The 15329-nt window shown below is 41.0% G+C and overlaps 2 protein-coding genes across 2 annotated transcripts; both read left to right on the top strand.

Moving 5' to 3' along the window:
- The first annotated feature begins 13 nt into the window (after positions 1-13).
- LOC143445083 (TATA box-binding protein-associated factor RNA polymerase I subunit A-like) lies at positions 14-5077 on the top strand. The gene is made up of 3 exons (XM_076943919.1): positions 14-2673; positions 3000-3078; positions 3901-5077. The coding sequence occupies exons 1-3, from the start codon at positions 2435-2437 to the stop codon at positions 4984-4986; spliced, it is 1404 nt and encodes a 467-aa protein (XP_076800034.1). The 5' UTR covers positions 14-2434; the 3' UTR covers positions 4987-5077.
- LOC143445080 (protein virilizer homolog) lies at positions 5056-14953 on the top strand. Its single transcript, XM_076943915.1, has 10 exons — positions 5056-5301; positions 5400-6237; positions 6473-6642; positions 6752-7682; positions 7856-7990; positions 10187-10410; positions 10614-11164; positions 11416-11778; positions 11996-13208; positions 13280-14953. The coding sequence occupies exons 1-10, from the start codon at positions 5057-5059 to the stop codon at positions 14745-14747; spliced, it is 6138 nt and encodes a 2045-aa protein (XP_076800030.1). The 5' UTR covers position 5056; the 3' UTR covers positions 14748-14953.
- Positions 14954-15329: the final 376 nt, after the last annotated feature.

The raw sequence follows: 15329 nt of genomic DNA on the forward strand, positions 1-15329 counted from the left end.
TATTTCTTATTATATCGCTAGTTGGCGCCCATAAGCTACTCCCCGAATTTTGTGTAAAATCGCGGTATTTAATCACTGCATGTATGTTGACCATTTAATCTACTTATTCTATCATTCGACTGTTACACTATTAAAGCGTTGAGCTCAGAGGGTTATTGTTTATTTAATATACTATATGAGCGAGGATAGCAGAATAGCGGATAGCAGCCTTTTGGAGTCAGATCTACTTTGCAGGATATAACGACCCAACAACTTCACCTCGCCAAAGTTGCACTTTCCGCAATGGGATTATTTGCTCATGTTCATTCCTTCTGCTTATAAAAGGCCGCTAACGCATTCCGCAGCGTTATGTGCACGCTTTAATCATATTTTATTCAATTGGTGCATTTCCCTAGTATTTTGATGAAAATAGGTTCGAAGCACCGTAATTAAACACAAGATTTCAATTGAATTTTGCAGTTCCAACTCGTCCATAAGCGAACGAAATTTTCCAAGCGATCCAAACAGTCCAAGCGATCCAAGCGGTCCAAGCGATCCAAACAGTCCAAGTGATCCAAGCGGTCTAAGTTCAGTGGTCTTGGTCAGTGGTGAACAGTTTTAATTCTGGCAATAGCTCACGTAATAGAAAATGGAATAAAACAAACAGAAAATGTGAGACAACCGAAACTTGCACAAATGCTAGCTCGGCAACCGGGCTCGAGTGATGAGTAGCCTCATCATCGTCGGGTTTAAGTTGTGCTAAAACTTGAAGTGAACACTTAGTCTGAGGATAAAGATTCGCCATACTATACTAAGCGATCCAAGCGGTTCAAACAAAAATTGCGATCCAAGCAAGTCTATGTATAATGGAGGCACCTGAAGGGTGAGGTTTATTTGTTTAGTGAGCTATAGCTAGCCTAAAGTGAAAAAGGAAACCAAGTATATATGAAATTTTTATCTTGCACACATTTTCCCAATTTTCGTTATTTATCACATTGTTTATTTTACTCCAATGACTCATTGAATGTAAGTTTGTGAGAAACAAAATGGGTCTAGTGCAGAAGTGGACCATCAAAGGATGCATTTTACACTAGACTCCAGCTACTGATATTGTGACGTAATTTAGTTGTGCAATTCTGCGCCAGAACCCAAAAATTGGTGCCAACCTTGTCACTCACAGCAAAAATTAATAGGCTTAGAACGGAACGATGCTCTCACGCACTAGGCCTATAAACGAATCAGAAAAAATTGGCAAAGCCTCGAGGAGTCGAAGGCTTAAATTCTGAAATTGACAAGATGTTAACTCTGCTGAGGTGAATGAAAGTTGAAGAACAATGAAAGGTTAGCACGGCCATCGGTCTGCCGCCAAACTCAAATCCATAAGGCTGTGAGTGTAAGCCAGACTGCAGAGTATAGCAGTTTCCGCCCAGATCTCAGGTGTGCCGGTGTACACCACGGCTTGTGGCCCATGGCTGCCCAGCGTTTGTCCAGGCAAAGTGAGGCCCTATACGATTAAAATCAGGCTAAGGAGTCAATATTTCCTGTTTTTTTAGAGATATTGATTTTAAACAGTAATTTTGCAGCATGAATCGGAGAAGAAGTTAGTGTTTTCTTTTTTGGGAGACACCAGTTTTCCTTGGTGTGCAATCCGTTTTAGAAAAAATATCGGTTGTGCTCCAGCCATACTATGCAGTCTGGAGTGTAAGGTTAAACTTGAATAAAAACCAGAAAACGATGGGAGCAAATAGACTCAAGACGTAACTTATATGCTACTATTGGTACTTATGTTAAAATGCACACAAGGGAACTTTAAAAACATGCAGCATTATTATACTGAGCATCTGAATGGGAAAGTTCGGCAGTTTTCATTGAAAAATCGTATGTGCGTAAATTTTAGCATGATGGTATGCACCAAAGCCTCAATTCTTATTATAAATCGGCTTGAAAATAAAAAATTCGTCATGTTGGTGTACAATAATTTATCTCGTGGGTGCAACTGCAACACTTTCCGGACTCTGCACCAGATTGGAAAGTTTGCCAAGTGCGCGTCGCAATCATCATAATCATGCATGTACTGTAATGGCTATTGTTTCACCTTGCGTGAGGGATTTCTCATGCAAAAACAGCTAACTTTCCATTCTGGGCTGTGCGCGTGCTAACATCGCAATTTTAAAACTCCATCGATTAATTCTAACAAAATAAGCTATTGTATAGGCCACTATTTAAAGATTTTGTACAAGACAATGTGTGTTTTCACCAGAGAAAGATATATGTAGATTTGTCCCCCAAACAATCTTTTTGGAACATTTTCTGCATCAATTGAATTATTTACTCTGTGTTCTAGACAAATTTGATACACAAGGCTTTCTTTTCATACTGTTATAAGGTAGCTTTAGTTACTTTGGAAGACAAGCTACCTAAACACGTTACAAATGAAAGTTTGCACATGTAGACAATGAATAATATGGATATTTCACACCAAAAACAACTGAAGGATTTTTTACAAACTCTAACATTTGAACTTAATGGCTTATCAGCAAAAGACCACCGGGACTATGTGTTCCAGATTTTTGATAAAGAAGATGATGTTGGTGGATTCAGAGACCATGACAGAGAGGTTCATACTCGACTGCCATTGGAATGTTCCAAGCAACGGATTTTTAAGCTACTGAGAGCCAAACTTTTACAGCATAAGTAATTTCTGCATATGTTTCATAATTTTTGTTTTATGTATTTAGTTTTTGAAATTAATGAGTGCTGAGTTTTCAGAGTTCATTTAACAATGCTTTTGCATTCCTGTACAAAAGATGCTAAGTTTTTAAGTTTTGCATGATGTCAGTTGTCATTATGACAGCGTAATAATACCCTAGCAATTTTACTTACACCTAATATTACTGTATATGTAACATAGTAGCCTATGATTTCTAGCACACTGCATTACATGTATAAAACTATTTTAGTTATGAGCAAATTCATTTAAAGTCAACACTTAAAACAAAAACCTTATGCTCTGTTTTTAGATGGGGAGATGTAGCAACGATTTTGCATGGTATTGCGATGCTTTCTTGGAAGAAATACAATAACAACCCAAATTCTGAAGTTAGTATGATCTAAGGTCTACTTTGTCTTAGTTCTAACCTGGTCACAGAAACAGCATGTTATTATGTGTGTTTTAAAGTGTCCGTGAATGAAAAGGGACATTTGGTGAAATCTTTAAATGTTTTTTATATATACACTATATATACTTATAAAACTTATTTTATATATATAACTCTTTGAAGCATGTCCACTGGTCTTAGCAAAATCCTTACCATATACTTAGGCCGACTCAAAAGCTACCTCCCATTTGTACGTACCGAAACATGTTTTCAACGTATATCTGGCAAATAAACTCCCTTCCGGTTTTTGTCCAATATTTTTTCTTGAAAAGGAGACTATATTGTCAATATCAGTGGCACAGACAGGCCCTGATTTTGTGCATTTCTTATTTCATATACATTTAAAATGTTGTTTGTTTATTAACTATTTATTTATTTATGAAAAAATTAGAAAAATAAATTGTACAACTGTCAATGTGATTTGAATTTGTGTATGGATGGAGAAACTTGAGTATGAGGATGCATGGAGAAACGCATTTGTTATGGTGCGAGAATTTTAAGAATGTCTTAAAGCTAAAAGTTTTTGCTTTGACAATGCATCTTTCAGCATGTATTCTCATATCAACTTTTGAAAACATGATATGATTTAAATGGCCACTTCATAGGGTTTGCAAACTTTCACTGAATTTCTTTTAGTTTCATTGGTAGCTTGAATGAGTCAACGGTAAAGCCATTTGCACTCACCATAATTACACCTGCTCCATAATATACCTAGTTACCTGAATGGGTGTGGTGTAATATTGGGAAGTTTTTTATTTTGCAGATAATGTGGAGAATTGGGTCCGATGTACTTCATCATCATCCGCTCGGATTTAACAACCACGAACTGTTAGACACTCATCGCAGGACAATGGGGTTGTATTTCGAAACGATCGACCAGACTCACGTCTTGTTGGAGTATGTCTTCTCCCTTATACTCAAGCAGGATTTTGAAAAAGCGGAAGAAGAGTTAAAGTATTATCAGTCCATTGACAAAGGAATACGTTATAAAGATCGCAGGCGTAAAAATATAGCGTTTTGGGCGAAAATTATCGAAGGTTATTTGGGCTTAATAGAATATGCGCTGTGGAAGATTATGGTGACTAAAGAGGATACTAATTTTAGCACACAGCAAGACATGTTTGATATCACCACAGATAATAATGAGAAAAATAACGAAACATTAGCGGAGCTAGCTACATCACACTTCCGGAAAATTCTTTCGGAACCAGGGACGTGGGATATCTTTGTTTTGAAACATGCAGAAATACTGCTTTATTACAATGATGTTGAACAGCTAAAGGATGATCTCTGTTCTTATTCTGTTACCAACAAAGACAATCCCAATGCCCACAAGTATCTCTACCGTTACTTGAAAAACTACGAATCAGACAGAGACGTTAGTCAACTAATAACTCTCCTCAAAAGATTGCACGTTATTTCTCCAGCAGATCCAGAAATGCTTGACCTTCATCGATATTTATTTGATAAGTGGTCAAATGATTTCCAGAGTTCAGAATTTCGGAAAGAGCCAGGTTCTTATGTTGATTTGCTGGAATCATTCGAAGTTTTGTTGTGCATGCTTGATCATGCTTGTTGGATAGACGATATTCGACCCTGGCGTGCTCTGGACAGTTCACTGAAGGCTATACAGGACAAATTAGAAAACGAAGTATTTCTTGACCTAATAAGTAAGATCTGGACTTTGTCAGAGCGTTGCCGCTGGTGGCTGCCGTTTCATTTCAATTTGACACAAGCTCGAAAAACTTTGCTTTTAAATGATAGTGAAATGATCATGGCAAAATTAAATGTGGCATCTTTATTTACTTCCCCTGACAGTGACTTTTGCAAAGTGTTACGGGAAAGTTAAAGTTTTATTTTTTGTTTGTTGTTGCTATCAGCACAGTATCAAAGTATTTTGGGTACATATTTGGCTTATCATGTATACTGATGTTTTACAGGATAGTGTGCATTACTTAGATTGTAAGCAGTTTAGTAGTTTACGCATTAATGTGCTTAACGCTAAAATGAAGCTGCTATTCTGTGACACATTTTCCCAAGATCCCCCGGATGGCTCCGTAACAAACAGCTGGGCAATCATTGAATTTCCAACCCCAGTTGTTCTTGGAGAAATTCATGCCATTCCACGTGGTGTTCGTGTGCACGAGCAGCTTACGGCCGAAGGGTAAAATAATTTGTACTGAGTTCATTTGCATGCATGATTTTAATGCGACTTGACATTAAAATTTGTGCATTTTTAATGACAATGTTCTTTGTGTTTAGACAATGCGGCAAAACACTGCCGGCCCAATTCCGAATTGACTTCTTTGCTTGTGACCTGACCAACGAAGGAACTGCGACGACTTTTGGAAATCTTTGTGTTTTGGAATACGCTGAATCTGCAAGGACTTGCACTCTGCCAAGATTGCCTTTTGTGACCACAAAACTTCTCTGTAGTGGACGATATTCGATGGTGACTCTGGCTGTTTTTGGCGCTGAAGCTTCGGATTCAGCAGCTGTGAGAGCCATACACAAAAAGAGAGAGAATGACACCAGAATGCTGCCACATCCCCTAATTTCTCCCCCAGATACTCTTGAGAATGTTGAAAATCGGGGTTTCTTGCCACCTAAACCCCTTTCTGGGGGTTTAACAGCCCCATTGATGAGTACAGCTTCACAAGTCTCACCCATGCCCCCAACGACTGGATTCCAAGGTTACCCACAGGAAAAAGGCGGGTCTACTCCAGGGTACAATGTCGGGGAACGTGTCAATTATCAGGCTCCCTTTGATGGGCACATGTTTAGGGATCGTCAAGGAGATGGATTCCCGTTCTCTGCCGATCGACCTGGTGAGGATTTTCACAGAAAACCAGGTTTGCTGCCGACACCCAACGCTGTTGAAAGCGAGTCAATGGTGCGGAGAAATGCAAGACGATTTGGTCAGTTCGGCAGATTTTCTCAAACTGACCCAGGTTTTCAGAATCAGAACAGCCCCAAATGGGGTGGGGAACAACATCGCTTTCAAGCTCGTGACACCTCCTATCCAGACAGGCAGAATATTACAGGAAACAATGTGTTGCAAAATGAACCACATGGACAGAAACTTTTGCAACAAGCACAGGTAAAATGCTGTCCTGTTTGATATGTTTTAAAGGCAATTTTAAGGCATGTGATTACTAAATTGTTTGCGATTCATTTAATTACTAGACTACTTTGAAGCTTTTGATTTGTTTCAGTTTTTTTTTGTTTCTATGTATATTAGGCCTGTATAGTTTTGTTTTACTTGCTGACTCATAGCTTCACTGAATCAAACTTTCATTGTTTTTGACGTGTATGTGATATGTGTGTGATCCCAGGATGACGAGTGGGCTGATGCTGAATATGAAGAGATTAGTGATGAGGAAGAGGTTGACGAAGAGGTTGCTGACAACATGGAAGTGATGGTGACAGAAGATATGATCTTACCTTCATCCATGATGTCGTTCAACCCGTTTCACATGGAGCTGTACCCGCTGTCACACCACAGGTATCAGAAGTCTTCAAAATCCTTGCTAGACTTTTACTTACCCATCTACTGAGACCCTAGTTTCGCTCACATGCTTCATATTGGATGACGTTGCTTTCTATTTGACCAGGTCTCCTGACATGTCAGAGTATGAAGCCCTGCGCAACAAACTTCAATTGCAGAATGAACATGAACTTATGGAAGGTAGTGGTACTGAGTTGATAACAGACCACTCGAAAAAGCTTAAAATTCTGATCGACGCCACACTAAAACTCTGTCCTGTAAAACATGAGACGGTGAAGTCTGGGTATCATGAAAGTGACTATGCAAGGGTTCTGTCTGGCCTTGAAGTGGAGTGGGTCGCAAAACTGGAAGAGATAGCACCTCTCATCAAAACTGGACTTCCATATTTAGAATTATGCTCGGAAAATGATTACGTATTTATCTTGTGTTCATGGGCAGTTTATGCATTCGATCTAGACAGCTCTTTTTCCAAACTCATTGGAACAAATGTTCGTGCCCTCAAAGCAGGGTTGAGTTTGGCAAAAATTCTAGGCCATTGCGCTGGAAATATAGCAGATCAGCTGGCAAATGTTCATGTAGTTGCGAAACTGATGCAAATTTTAGGGACCAACTACATTGCTTCATCTGCAAAAATCACAGCAATACATGCCCTTGATGCCCTGACAAACTGGCCAACACAGATGCACAGGTTCATGCACGAACAACTAAATTTCCAAAACGGTAACAAGTTTGAGAAAAGGACGACATACGCTCACATCATTTCGTTAGCTCTGGAGCCGCAAGCCGCTCGTGTTGCTTCTGCTCTCACGCAACTGACAAGAAAAGCTCATGTGTATGAGTGCATGCAGGAGATACAGGAGCTTACCCACATCATTGCTACTCAGAAGATACCCGATGAGTATGCCTACGTTTCTGACGAGGAGAACAACGGTGATGATGAATTTAACCACGAAGAAGAAGAAGATGTTGAGATGATTGTGATGTCATCCACATCTGTGACCAAGGACAAAGAAAAATCCCAACTTGTTTTTAATCAGGTGGGTGGCTTTGTGTAGTCATAATAGAGTATGGTTGTGCAGTTGGCAGTGATACCTTCTGTGTAGGTAAATTAATTGCAATTACAATTAGAACAACTTACCAAAGTATCACCCATGTGCTACTTGCTAGATTTATTGTAAGGTTGGATTTAACACGTTTATTCATGTTTTAGTCAATGCATGGCAGTAACATCGACGCTGATCAGGATAATAAGAAGAGACAGCTTGCTTCGGGGGAGTCAAACTTGTGTGTTGAGAATTACAGCTCTGTGGTGGACCCAAGTGTATGTCTTGCTGACATTGCTGTGGTAGGGCCCTGATACTAGTGCAGTGTAAAGCGGTTTACTGATGTTGCAATGTGTATATTTAAGAGATAGACATATTGTAACCAAACTTTTCCTTAGCCAGGAATCTTCCCGCTCTAACGGCTAGTCACTTAGCCGGTTTTTGCTCACCTATTTTTACGAGCATTCTTTGTTAGATAAAAACAAAGGTCTTTCTTGTATTAAAACCAAAAGTAGACTGATTTTACACTCCTCAGCCCCACACAGACGAGCGCAACATTACAACAAAACAACTTCCACGCCGCGAAGGAATCCGTGCGGGACGCTAATTACAGTACTAATTGGGCCCTCGGGGTAACGTCACAAGAGATAGAATAAAAACATGTGGACCCATGAACAAGTAAAACACGGCAGCACGTGAACATGCACAAAGAGACAATACAATGCGAATAAAACGGTGTATAAAACGTGATGGTGATAATGCGAATAACGTGATGATGCGAATAAAAACGAATAAAACGTGACAGATATAAAAACGGTGTATAAAAATACTTCTCGTGACATCGCCCCCCCGTTCAGTTCTTTTTCGTCCCCGGAAAAGTTATTCAATATCCGGGTAAACGACCATCGTTCGTAGCTCCTTGTTAATCGTTTGGCGCTCCGTTGTTGATGAGCACCACGCAACCCAAACCGACCGTCCAGCTTGGTGAACATCCGTCCCCTGGTTTCGCTGACGACTCCACTGCACAAAAATCACTCGATTGGCTCACTTCGTGATTGTACCGAAACAAACTTACGCCCCAAATACGCTGCTTGCTGGCTGGAGCAGACTCAGCGGCCTGCTCTTCGGGAGCTGGAGTTTCAGCAGCTTGTTCTGCTGGAGCTGACTCAGCGGCCTGCTCTTCGGGAGCGGAAGTTTCGGCAGCTTCTTCGGCTGGGCAGACTCAGCGGCCTGTTCTTCGGGAGCTTGGTGTACGCTGTACGAACATCCGGGTTGAGAAAGCAAGGGCGCTGGATTTGGATACTTCAACGCAAGGTTCAGTTCTTGTTTAGCAGGAAGCATGTCGACTTTCTCAGTTGTAATATCTTCGTCGTTAATTTGTCTAGTCAATTCAAAGTCAGGCGTGTTTGTCTTTTGGAGCGCTGCTTGCGGGGTTATTAAGAATTTGCAAAGTGCGTCAAAATCCTTTTCGTCGAACACCCTTTCGGGAAGTTGCATGACTTGTTGCGGGTCACGCAAGCCCTTCACCACGCAAAGGAACATCAAGAAATTAAGGACCTGCTCATCATCTTCAGCAGGATAAGCTCGTTTGCCCAAAGTCTTCACTTTTAGAACAAAGTCACAAGCAGATTCATGATCTAGTTGACATGTGCGAAAAAAGGATCTTCGCATTCTGAACACAGCGCTTTGTCTGTCCACCGCTAGCTCAATAAGATAAACCAGGTCATCAAAGTCGCCTTTCCTGACAGCGGCGTCGTCTAGCTCTAGAAGTAAGGTTTCTTCTATAGAAGCCAATAAGAACGCTTTTTTTTCTTCGTCAGGAAAGTTGGTAAGGCGACAATATGACTTGAACAAGTAAATAAACCTTTCCAAATCGTCGCCTCTTCCGTAAAATGGTCGTGGCAAAAACAGTCTTGGGTCCATGGTTTCTCAGGTAATTTCTTCTCAGCGACTGCGGGATCCTGGCGCGCTCGCCAATTGTAACCAAACTTTTCCTTAGCCAGGAATCTTCCCGCTCTAACGGCTAGTCACTTAGCCGGTTTTTGCTCACCTATTTTTACGAGCATTCTTTGTTAGATAAAAACAAAGGTCTTTCTTGTATTGAAACCAAAAGTAGACTGATTTTACACTCCTCAGCCCCACACAGACGAGCGCAACATTACAACAAAACAACTTCCACGCCGCGAAGGAATCCGTGCGGGACGCTAATTACAGTACTAATTGGGCCCTCGGGGTAACGTCACAAGAGATAGAATAAAAACATGTGGACCCATGAACAAGTAAAACACGGCAGCACGTGAACATGCACAAAGAGACAATACAATGCGAATAAAACGGTGTATAAAACGTGATGGTGATAATGCGAATAACGTGATGATGCGAATAAAAACGAATAAAACGTGACGGATATAAAAACGGTGTATAAAAATACTTCTCGTGACAATATTACATCAATTCCATTGATTTTGTAAACTAACATAAATCTCTGTTTTTTTAAGGGAAACGTCATTCCCTTACCATCGATTATAAGCATGGAAGATGTCAATGTTGATGAAGAAGATTTGTTGAAAATATCGCAATGCTTGGATGAGATAACTGCAGCCTTTCGTGACCCTTACCTTACCATAGGTCAACTGCTAGTGAGGTCATTTCCACTCTCCAATGGTCAAGGCTTCCAACAAACTGACACTGATAAGAATATCACTGCAGAGTCTCTGTTTAGGTAAAGTAAAAGAGTTTGTCTACTTTCAAAATTCCAACTTATCTTCGAGAATGAAGTAAATGTTACATTCAGACCACCTTTTGCATGTTTAAGAAGTTGTGATAAATCATACTCTTTATTTGATTATTATCAATTTAATATGTTAGTCAGATTTTTTTATTTTAAATGTTTTTACCAATCGTGTTCCATTGATTTATTTTCAGAATGAGTGAGGGAACGGGATTGTTGTCCTCCGTCCAAGCGTTGCTCTCTCTTCCCGTTGTTTCCGGACACAAAATCCTCTTCCGATCGTGCAACAATTTTCTGGAGGAGCTCATGAGCCGTAAGTCTGGGATCCTTCACCTCATGTCCAACTTGGACTCAATGATCCACTGCATCCACCATCTGATGAAATCTTCTCCGAGTCTCGATGTGGAGGATCCAGGAAGCGCAGGACATCTGGGAGTGAAGCTGGCATTTCATATTCAGGCGATGCAGTCCATTGACCACATCTGCAGCCTCTTGGAGTCCGATGCAGATGAAGAGGACATTGAGGAGGAATTGAGTCACTCTTTCAAGATGATCAACTCCCTCACATATCCAAGCTTTGGAAAAAATTTTGTGTTTAGAATATTTGCCATGGAAGACAATCTCAGACCCATTTTAAGATGTCTCTGGTTTCCTCGCAAACTGTCTGATCCAGATCCAGTTATTGAAGAAGAAAAAAATGAAGATAAAAAGCAGTCCATTGATCTTGATAAAGAAGATCCTGATGGTAACTAGAACTTTGTTTCATTGTTGTTTTTTTACTTTGTGAAACTTTGTACAATTATATTGTGTTGTGGACTGAGTATTGTGGGCTGTAGTTGTATACATGAAATTATTTTATGTTAGTGGTTGATGCCATAAGCGTATAAAATACTTTAATTGTTTTTCATGATAACTGCAATGTCAATGTATATTTACCTACTTAGGCATTCAGTTCAGTGCTCGGTTTATGTTGCATAATGAAATAATTTTTCTCAGGATCAGATAGCAAGGAGGAAATGAAACCAGAGGCAATCCAGCATCGAACCGCTGTAAATAGCTACGCTGCATCTGTACTTCAACTGGTTCTAGAAAGATCTTCAGACGTTGGCTTTATCTACCGCTATAAAGCAGACATCATTCGTTCTTGCATGTCCAAACTCCATGTTAATGCCAAATCCGACTTCATGAAGCTCTATCTAAAGCCTTTGGAGAAGGAGCTCACTGGAGAAAAGTCCGATATTGAGAAGCTGGTGAATCTAATCAGGGAGGAAGCAGCTCTTTTGGACTGGACAGCATTGGCTTTTCAGGGTCCGGGAATCTGCACTTCACTTAAACTTCTGTGTCATTTATGTTTAAAAGGTAACTTTCAAATTGATTTTATTTTCCTAATATTGTCATACAACGACAAATTTGTTTTTTTCTGAAACCATTTCACAGCTTTTTCAAAATATGTCCTTTTAAATCTGCAGCCACTGTTAGCAATTGCATTTGTGAACTGAGCTTCCAAAGTTATAAAACAGCAGCATGTTCCATCAAGTTAACATATTTCCATTTTCAGCCAGTTTTTTTGTTCTAGGTGGGTTGAAAGGAGCTGGAAAAGATCCTAATTCTCGTCTTACAGTTATCGAACTCTTCTCTGTAGATGCTCTCAACATCTTGCTTTCACTCGCTGATCAGCTACATAAAGCTATTCATAACCACTGCCACGGCATTAGACCAATGGCCGCTTTTCTAACGCAATCGACTCACACGTTGGTGGTATCTATTTCGCAAAACATTGCCGACTTGGTGCACAAAATGCTCTCGCAGCTTTTAGACTCATCCGTAGAAAGTAAAAATGTTAACGGAACTCAGGTTGTCAAATCGATGGTCGCTCTTTATTCAGATCTGTTCATCTTACTTCAACCGCTTGATGCTCCCATGTTGCACGAGCTCACGGAAAAATTTGTATCAATCATTTCACTCTTTTTTGCGCACGCGTCCTGCTCCGACCAAACAAATTCAATCGTTTCTGAGATAATCCAGCTCGCCGAGAGTCAGTGCGATAAATTTGCTGCTACACTAACACTCCTTTCTCAATTACTGCCGATGCCATTACCATTTGTGTCCCCTAGGGAGCCACCCGATAGTGTCCGAGCCGCATCTCTTTCTTCGTGTAAGTTGTGGTCTACGGCCATGACTCCCCACGTGGATCGAATTTGCTCCCTTATCTTCCCGTTGTCTTCATCGACCTGTCGCCCACTCATCAAAGTTCTAGTGGTTGTGATGCAACAATTGTTCGACCTTTCACCCTCATTTGCATCGACTCTCTGCAGCAAATACATGGAGGAAATTTCTCCTTTGCTTGTGAGCACGGTTATTGGTAACGAGGACGACATGGAAATTATTCCTGATGATGACTCGGGAGAAAAAGAGCTGATGTTGTCGCCTGAACAGGTCACAATGATTCAGACATTCTCAGAGATCATGAGTCTTCCAGCTGCAAGAACTGCAGTTATCTGTCAAATGGTGACTGAAGAAGATGGTTTGCTGGATCTGTGGAATTACGCGTCTAATGCAGATACTCCTAAAGAGGACATCGCAGCGGTTTTGATCTTCACAACCATTCTTCTTGATACTGACTATGCTCTTCTACCAGTTGGTGAGGATCTACAGAGCCTGGCAAATTGTTTGCCACCTTTGGAGTACATCAAAGCTATCATATCATTCGCACTTGGTCATATGGAGAGCCCATTTCCTGTTGTGCAGAATCTAGTTTTTGTGGTTTTGGGATTGTTGCTTAAAATAAGGTTCGTAAACAAGTTCAATTACTAGCATCTCTGTTTGGTCATAAAAGTTAACCTTGACCTATTTGTTTCAGATACACTTTCCCCTACGTTCGTAACGCTTTGGTGAAAGGAGAAGCCAAGTTATTGAACAGCTGCAAGCAAATGTTGGACAAATTTAATTCATCCGATAACCACTGCATCAACACTGTGCTTAGTATGTTAGAATTTCTTGAACTCATTATTGATCCAGCTTGTCAGCAAGATGATGATAAATTTTGTCTGAGCAAAGACGAGTTGTCTTGGTTCCTTGATTGGGATAAAGACAACACCCAACATCCTTTGCGTTTACTTGAGTCCAAACTTGCAAAACTCTACCAGAAAAACGTTGATTTTTGTGACGAAGACATTGACTATGCTCTGGATAACCTAACAGCACTACGTCAAAGCTTGGATTGCTGCAACAAGATTGACGCCAAACCTCCACCCATTTTGAAGGAGACGGAACTCCCTAAGCCACTCTCACTCGCGGACCAATTCTCTGAGAGACCAGTTTTTGTAATTGGTCAAGAAGACACTATGCTGTACACTTGGATGTCTTTAACCAATGTTTGTGCACCGTCTAGCTATCCAGATGCTGATGACGACCAACGCGTGGTGCAGTGCGACCTTATTGCGACTGCAGAGAAGTTCTGTCCCGGATATGACCTTCCAGAAGAACTAAACAAACTCGCCAATGCTGTCGAAGTCCAGCAAAGCACCGAATCAGCGGAAGCGATTGCGAAACGGAGACAAAAGATGGAGACCTATTCGGCACGTTTAGGGAAGTCGCTGACCTTCATGAAGAGATCTCACGGACTCCTGATGACGCAGCAGAAGGTCGGAAGAGGACGTGGCCGCGGACGTGGCAGTGCCACTAACCGGCCGTATGACTTATTTCGTCATCGAAAGCAAAACACGAGTCGTCCCCCGTCGATGCATGTTGATGACTTCGTGGCGGCTGACGAGGAGCAAGAAAAGGTTGAAGATGATCCTTCGATCTTCAAACCTCCTTCTATACCTCCTCCTGCTCAGGTCAATCGTCGTCCTCAACTTCCATCATTCAAACAACGCGAGTTTACCCCGAGGGGACGAGGTGGGAGGGGTGGCAGAGGGGGAAATTACAGACCTCGCGGTGGCTTTAACCATCAAGGTACCGGAGCCAACAACACTCCGTTAAACCGTTTCCGAGGAAAAATGTCCGGAAATGGAGGAAGAGGTCGCAACCAGGATCGCTACCAAGGAACGTCCAGGATGACAAGTAGGCTCAGCTACTCACCCAGAGACGGATTTAAGACGAACAAGTCGGAGCAGGGAGGTTGGAGTGGCGGCTTCAATCGTGAGTATCAAAGCGGGGGAAGCCCCTCGTTTCGTGGCCGTGGCGCGAAAGTTTCCAAAGGACGCGGGGGCTATTACTTCACATCTCCGGGCACCAAACAATGGACCCCGAACTCGTCGTTTCAAAGGAGGGGCAGGGGCTACAACAAGCAAAGAGGCAAACATATCCGGTCGTTCACCAGATGAAGCATTTTAATGAAATAATCATGGTTGATAAAAATAAATTGATTTTGTAGCTGAAATGTGGTTGTGTTTTTAAAAAGTTTGACGCAATCAGGTTAAAGTCCCGCTAAACATGCAAGCGTTTTAAAAGAAGAAATATTTTACCCAACAAATAATTCATTTTATCAAAAAATCGATGTTTTTAGACGATACCACACGACAAATCATGCTCATGGATGCCATGCAGTTGTGACTAGAATGCTATTTCATGGTAACTTTGTTCAGAAGTTTTGAAGCAGTTGAACTGCTTTTCAGCAATTATTAGAACCCTTTGTTTTATAAAATACAGAAATACGCATAGTTGTACGAAGCTCTCCAAAATTACGTCATTATCTGCTTCATGCTTTATATTTGGTTCACCATTCAGTTCATCTAAGTTACTTGTTGGAGGCAAGCAAATAAGTTACGTTTATAAATCAAGCAAACACTTCCTCATTCCAGGATTACTGCTGACTTGCTGTAGGATCGGGATAAAACGTCAAGGATTAGGAATGATCCACATCTGTTTCCAATCGTGCTTTCAGCTAAAGGCCTTAATTTGTTGTT

Source organism: Clavelina lepadiformis, chromosome 2 (genome assembly GCF_947623445.1).
Source record: "Clavelina lepadiformis chromosome 2, kaClaLepa1.1, whole genome shotgun sequence".
NCBI lineage: Eukaryota > Metazoa > Chordata > Ascidiacea > Aplousobranchia > Clavelinidae > Clavelina > Clavelina lepadiformis.